This window comes from Rutidosis leptorrhynchoides, chromosome 4, assembly GCF_046630445.1.
Source record: "Rutidosis leptorrhynchoides isolate AG116_Rl617_1_P2 chromosome 4, CSIRO_AGI_Rlap_v1, whole genome shotgun sequence".
NCBI lineage: Eukaryota > Viridiplantae > Streptophyta > Magnoliopsida > Asterales > Asteraceae > Rutidosis > Rutidosis leptorrhynchoides.
This window is the reverse complement of record NC_092336.1, coordinates 203,426,840-203,433,903: the sequence shown is the minus strand read 5'-3', so window position 1 is coordinate 203,433,903 and position 7,064 is coordinate 203,426,840. Positions and strand designations below refer to the sequence as shown.

General features: G+C 32.2%; 1 protein-coding gene across 1 annotated transcript; it reads right to left on the bottom strand.

The window, feature by feature from the left end:
* Positions 1-259: 259 nt before the first annotated feature.
* LOC139841352 (uncharacterized) lies at positions 260-1,174 on the bottom strand. Its single transcript, XM_071831574.1, has one exon. It carries the CDS (start codon positions 1,172-1,174, stop codon positions 260-262), a length of 915 nt encoding a protein of 304 aa, XP_071687675.1.
* Positions 1,175-7,064: the final 5,890 nt, after the last annotated feature.

Below are 7,064 nucleotides of genomic sequence, written 5' to 3'. Positions count from 1 at the left end.
TCAGCGTCACATCAGCACCTCCATCTCACTTCCTTCTCATGACTAAACCCATGACTAAACACTCCCAACAAAGACACTCCTCCTTCCATTTTTTTATTTTCTTTTTTAATTATTTTATATTATCAGAAAATTACAATTATTTAAATAAAACTAAACTTTTATTAAAAATTAAAAAACATTAAAATAATTAAAATAAAAAGTACATTAAAATAAAAATACAATTAAAAATAAAATTACATTAAAACATTAATTAAAAGACCTATTCTTCATCGTCGTCTTCTTGATCTTCTTCATCCTCGTCATCGGGAATGTGTGAAGGTCCGGCATCATCTTGGTTGTTTGGATTTCTTGTGGGATCATGTCGTATGCGATAATTTGGTGGAAGATTATGTATGTGTTCTACAAGCATATGTTTTAATAGTTGATGAATGCCCTCATCTCTTATTTCCGCGTCCACTCGCATATGCGCTTCAACCCTTTCTTGGAATGATCTCGGTGCTCGTCGAACCGGACGATAATTCTCCTCGAGTCCACAAAATGAACGGCCGTTGTCCTCGATTATCATATTATTTAATATCACACATGATAACAAAATCCTTCTAATTTTGCGGATATAATACGGTCGTGCCGGACGTTGAACAATCTGCAATCGGCCTTGTAGTATTCCAAATGCTCGTTCAATATCTTTTCTTGCCGATTCTTGATACCTTTTGAATTTTTTTTGTTTCGGGTCTATCGGATTTTTGAATGACTTAACTATTGTAGACCATTCCGGGTAAATTCCATCCGCCAAATAATAACCCTTGGCAAACGTACATCCGTTAACCGTATACGTACATGGTGGTGCTTCACCGGCTAATAACTCACTAAACAAATCGGATTGATTTAGTACGTTGATATCATTGTTTGATCCGGCAGTTCCAAAAAACGCGTGCCAAAACCATCCATCATACGATGCTACCGCTTCAAGCATAATTGAAGGGTAACCATGGTCACCTCGTGTATAATGACCCTTCCAACGTGCCGGACAATTTCTCCATCTCCAATGCATACAATCAATACTTCCTAACATCCCCGGAAAACCATGTATTTGAGCATGTTTAGTGGTCAAACGTTGCACATCTTGTGCAGTTGGTCTTCTCAAATATTCGGGACCGTACAAGTGGAAATACATTTGTAAAAATTGTTTAAACAATCATATGAGGTTTGTTCACCCATATGCAAATACTCATCAAAAACATCGGTCGAAGCGGCATAAGCTAGTTGACGTATGACGGATGTTACTTTTTGAACAATATTAAAATCAAGTAATCCGGTAGCATCACGTTTTTGAATAAAATAAGTAAAATATTTAGGAACCGGAGTTTGAGAAAAGTTCAATATACCTTGACATATACGAAGTAAAATATCTATGTAAATATCTTCTAGGTGCCCGTGGTATTTGTTCTATTTCTTCGTTACCACTTAATTCATCTAGCGCGTCAATTAGTTCGAGTGCTCGATTCGTAGTCGTATTTGTGATCGATAATACTATATTTATGTCGGGATCGGGATTGGAACTCATATTGTTTATTTGAGTATAAAAATGATGAAATGTGTAGAAAATATGAAATGAGAGTGTATTTTTGTATATGTAAAAATAATAAGGTTTGGTGTGTATGTATAGTGGAAAAAAGAAAAAAAAACAAAAAAATGAAATGTAGCCGTTAACTAGCCGTTGCCCATTAAATTCAATTTTTTTTCTTTTTTGTTTTTCAAACGGTAACTTGCGTCCACAAATATGCTGAAAAGGGACTAAAACGAGGACGATCTGGCTGGGCGATGGGCTAGGCGCGACCTGGGCGGCCTCCGTGCCATCGGCGCCCAGGCAGGGCTGCTGTGGGCGGGTTGTCTGGGCGGACCATTGGAACTACTCTTATAATCGAATAAAAACAACAGATAAATAAACCTTCACAAGTTACTTGTTTTATCACCAGGAAATCATGATCAACGGCTATTGCTAAATAAGTAAATAGTCCGTGACAAATCTTTATTAATTTCTGTTTAATCTGATGAAATGTGGGTGTTTATAACCAAACAAATAAAGTAAAGATAACTACAGTAGTAGTTATTTTAATTATATAAAAAGACGATTTATTATTTATTTATTTATCAACGGAACAAAGTTGCAAGCAAAAAGGGCTCTGTGGCCCAATGGATAAGGCGCTGGTCTACGAAACCAGAGATTGATTCTGGGTTCGATCCCCAGAGTCGGTTTTTGTAATATTTATTGTGTGATCATTGCTTAATATCACCAACATCGTCATTTTTTTTTTTTGTTCTTTTTGCTTATTAATTACAGTGATAACTTATAACCTTACATTTTGCCTTTAGTTTTTTGTTCTTTTTGTTATTAAAAATACCCGACTCAAGAATTGAACCCAGGTAGATTAGTTTAGAGTTTAGAGAAAGCAAGCAAAACCACTGAGCTGACATGTTTATATGACATAACCCAGCAGAGTCGGTTTTTGTAATATTTATTGTGTGATCATTGTTTAATATCACAAACATCGTCAATTTTTTTTTTTTTTGTTCTTTTTGCTTATTAATTAAAGTGATAACTTATAACCTTACATTTTGCCTTTAGTTTTTTGTTCTTTTTGTTATTAAAAATACCCGACTCAAGAATTGAACCCAGGTAGTTTAGTTTAGAGTTTAGAGAAAGCAAGCGACACAACTGAACTGACATATTTATATGACATAACTCTTTGTACATATGCACTAAAAAGGACGTATTTTTTTGTGTCAAACACTGTTCAATTTTTTTTCCTAAATGATATATATAGAATTTTTACAACGTATTTTAATTTTAAAATCTAAAAAGCTCGAATTTACCAAAAAAAAATGTATACATAGAACCGCGGCAGTTGATCGAAATCATGACGATGCGCCAACTATTATTGCGTCACAAACCACTCGGCTACCAACGGACATGTTTATATGATATAACTCTTAGCAGGGGCGAAACTATTTGGGGGCAGGGTGAGGCACCCGCCCCAGTGGATTTGCAATTTTCAGTCTAAAAATTTTGGGTATTTCAACTTTGCCCCCGGTGGATTTTTTTTTGTCCCAAAACCTACATATTTTGTCCCAAAACCTTCAAATTTTGCCCAAAAAGAACTTTTGCCTTTAGTTTTTTGTTCTTTTTGTTATTAAAAATACCCGACTCAAGAATTGAACCCAGGTAGGTTAGTTTAGACTTTAGAGAAAGCAAGCAAAACCACTGAGCTGACATGTTTATATGATATAAATCTTAGTACATATGCACTAAAAAGGACGTATTTTTTTTGTGTCAAACACTGTTCAAATTTTTTTCCTAAATGATATATATAGAATTTTTACAGCGTATTTTAATTTTAAAATCTAAAAAGCTCGAATTTACCAAAAAAAATGTATATATAGAACCGCGGCCGTTGATCGAAATCATGACGATGCGCCAACAATTATTGCGTCACAAACCACTCGGCTACCAACGGACATGTTTATATGATATAACTCTTAGCAGGGGCGAAACTATTTGGGGGCAGGGTGGGGCGCCCGTCCCAGTGGATTTGCAATTTTCAGTCTAAAAATTTTGGGTTTTCGACTTTGCCCCCGGTGGATTTTTTTTTGCCCCAAAACCTACATATTTTGTCCCAACACCTTCAAATTTTGGCCAAAATTCTTCAACTTTTGCCCCAAAGCCTTCAAATTTTGTCCAAAAATCTTTAAATTTTGCTCAAAAATCTTTAAATTTTGTCCAAAACCCTCTATAATTTGCCTAAAAACCTTAATTTTTTTAACTCAAAACCTCCATTTTTGCCCCAAAAAATTGCTACGATTTTAATTTATTTTTTTTACCTCGGTGAAAAAATTCTTAATTCCGCCACTGATTCTTAGTACATATCCACTAAAAAGACGTATTTTTTGTGTCAAACACTGTTCAATTTTTTTTCTACTTATGTTATCGAATTATCCTACTACTAAATACAAGAGGGTTTGATGGACTCTGATTGGTCCACGTGTCACCCTCCCTCTCACAAACTCATACTATTCACCACTTCTCACATATTTTGGGATTTAAAAAAAATTAAAAATAATACGGAATAAAAGCCTGAAACGGAATGGGTAGCGTGCACTCCCTCCGCACTCCACATACCCGTATACCTGACCCGCATATCCGTATACCCGGCCCAAGGAATTTTAATAATAATTTTTATGTAAAATTTTAATATTAGTATTATATTGTTAATGTATGAAAGAATTCTCTTATTTGTTTTGAAAACGAGTATAATTTTATTCAATATAATCATAAACAACAAGTTTTCGAGATGTGATTTTTTATATACTTTGTGTATTTGAGTATTTTAGAAACTTTTCAATCAACTTTTTGTATGTGATATTTTATAATACTTTAAACATGAAGTAGTATGTTATTTTTCGATATTTTGATTTGGTAACTTATTATAAAATAAATACAGAGTGACTAATCGGGTATACCCGTTTACCCGTGGGGAAACCCGATGTCATACCCCGTCCTAATCCATCTAGACGAAGTCACTAACATCTGGTCCCATTGCGATGATCGACTCCAAGTAATGCCTTTAAAATGAGCAAATGCACAGCGGAAGATTTCTTTCATACCTGAGAATAAACATGCTTTCAAGTGTCAACCAAAAGGTTGGTGAGTTCATAGGTTTATCATAAGCAATAAAATTCATCATTTTGATAGACCACGAGATTTAAATACAGTACACCTATCTCGTGTACAAAACCATTTTTCATAATGCTTAGCAGAGTAGGTTCGTATCCTTTTCTCCCCCGTAGGTTGCCTCGCGATTTTTAAATAACCGTACACATATCTCGTGCACAAAAATAACATACACATAACCTGTGTATAAAATCATTCTCTCGATACATAACATTCACATTGCTTTCATAGCTTGGCTTGGTAACCGACCTTAACATATAATGCGCATCAATAATATCCCCAAAAACAGAACATCTCGTCTGTAAAATATATAAACTTCGAAGTACTAAACACCACGCCCACTAGCTCTTCCGTCTAGTGAACATTCTGGGTGGGGGTGTTAAACCCGGTAGCTACCTTTAGGATTCGCGTGAATTAGGGCCAAACCCGATTCTAATTCTTAGGTTACCAAGCAATAATAATCAAGGAGAAATATTCATAACAATTAGTGGCAATTATCACGTCCAACTAATTCAATAATAATCCACAGAACTTCCGTCTGCATAATAATTTATTCAAGGAATGTTTTGCTTGTGTCTATCTCGTCAAACATTTATAAAAGCATTTCATGTATTCGCAGTTCAAAATATATTTCAAAAGCATTTAACAAAACAGTTATAAAAACAGCGCATGTATTCTCAGTCCCAAAAATGTAAAGAGTAAAAGGGAGCAAATGAACTCACAATACTGTATTTTGTAGTAAAAATACATATGATGACATTTGAACAATGCAGGGTTGACCTCGGATTCACGAACCTATATCATTTGTGTATATATTAAATCCTATAATAACAATTAAGTAAGTATATATATTAGTATTAATATACTTAATAATTTGTATGTGATATTAATAAATAGATTAGTTATATCTATTTTATATTCTTTAGATAAATAATTAATATTTATATATATGATTATATTAAAATATATTTATCCATCATATGTAATTTAATTAATATTTTATAATAATAACATTTCATTTAAAAAAACAATATGTAATATTAATATAGTTATGATACATGTAAAAATATATTTTTATATAAATATCATTTGTTTGTTAAAATTATAATAATACTAAAATAATGATAATAATAATAGTTCATTGTAACTTAATCATTTTCATGATATTATTTGTATCTATATTCTTTATGTTTGTAATCATAATAATAATAATAATAATAATAATAATAATAATAATAATAATAATAATAATAATAATAATAATAATAATAATAATAATAATAATAATAATAATAATAATAATAATAATAATAATAATAATTATAATAATGATAATAATATTACTAATAATAATGTGTCAATGATAACAATAAAAATAATAATACTTATAATAATAATAATAATAATAATAATAATAATAATAATAATAATAATAATAATAATAATAATAATAATAATAATAATAATAATAATAATAACAATAATAATAATAATAACAATAATACTACCTTAAGGGAATTAATAAGCTTCAAAAATAAAGGAAACTGTCACTGCCCTGAATTGAACCCACGACCTCTCGTTCCACACAAACACCTCTAACCATGCTGTCATTTATGTTTTTCTACCTTAAACCCATTTGTATTATCTATAACCCGAATTAGCCAGTTCCCTTTCTCCTTCATCTTCATACAACTTAGTTCACCCAACACTAGATTTCGGCCCAAGATCCATTTACGGCCCAACAACAAAAGGGTACTCACTCCAGGGTGTTGTTAATTGGATCAATAAGCCCAATACCATAATTGATATAACCCGGTCGATGTATCTTGGGTGTACTCACTGTATTCTAATCGAACTAAGAGATCGCAAACCTAGGAGTGCAACCACAATCGATCCTCCTGTTCCTAGTCGATTAGCAGCAATTGTCCCTAGCGGATCTTGATGATGATGTTCACAGGTAATTTATTTATCTTGATTTGATTATATGATGGGTTATGGGTATTCAATTTACAGGAAATTCGGTTTGGGATTAGTGGCGATCTATTTGAAAGAAGGAATTAATTGAAAAATTAACTATAAGAAATCGAATATCTGTTTTGTTGAAGTTAATTTGATTGAAACAAAAGTAATGATTTGAATCGTCAAAGAACAGGAACAAGATCAAGCAAAAGCCAGAATTAGAATCAAGTGTTAGTTAACAAGGTTGTTGTTGATTAGGGTTAATGATTTTTGGAGATAGTCAGGGCAAAATAGAACAAATAACGTATTCATATTTCATAGTCATGATTATATTAATATTAATATATTATCAGGATCTTTATTTCTCATCTTATTT

Bases quoted from the DNA above. Each gene is read 5' to 3' on its own strand.
- LOC139841352 (XM_071831574.1), bottom strand. From the start codon at position 1,174: ATGTATTTCCACTTGTACGGTCCCGAATATTTGAGAAGACCAACTGCA.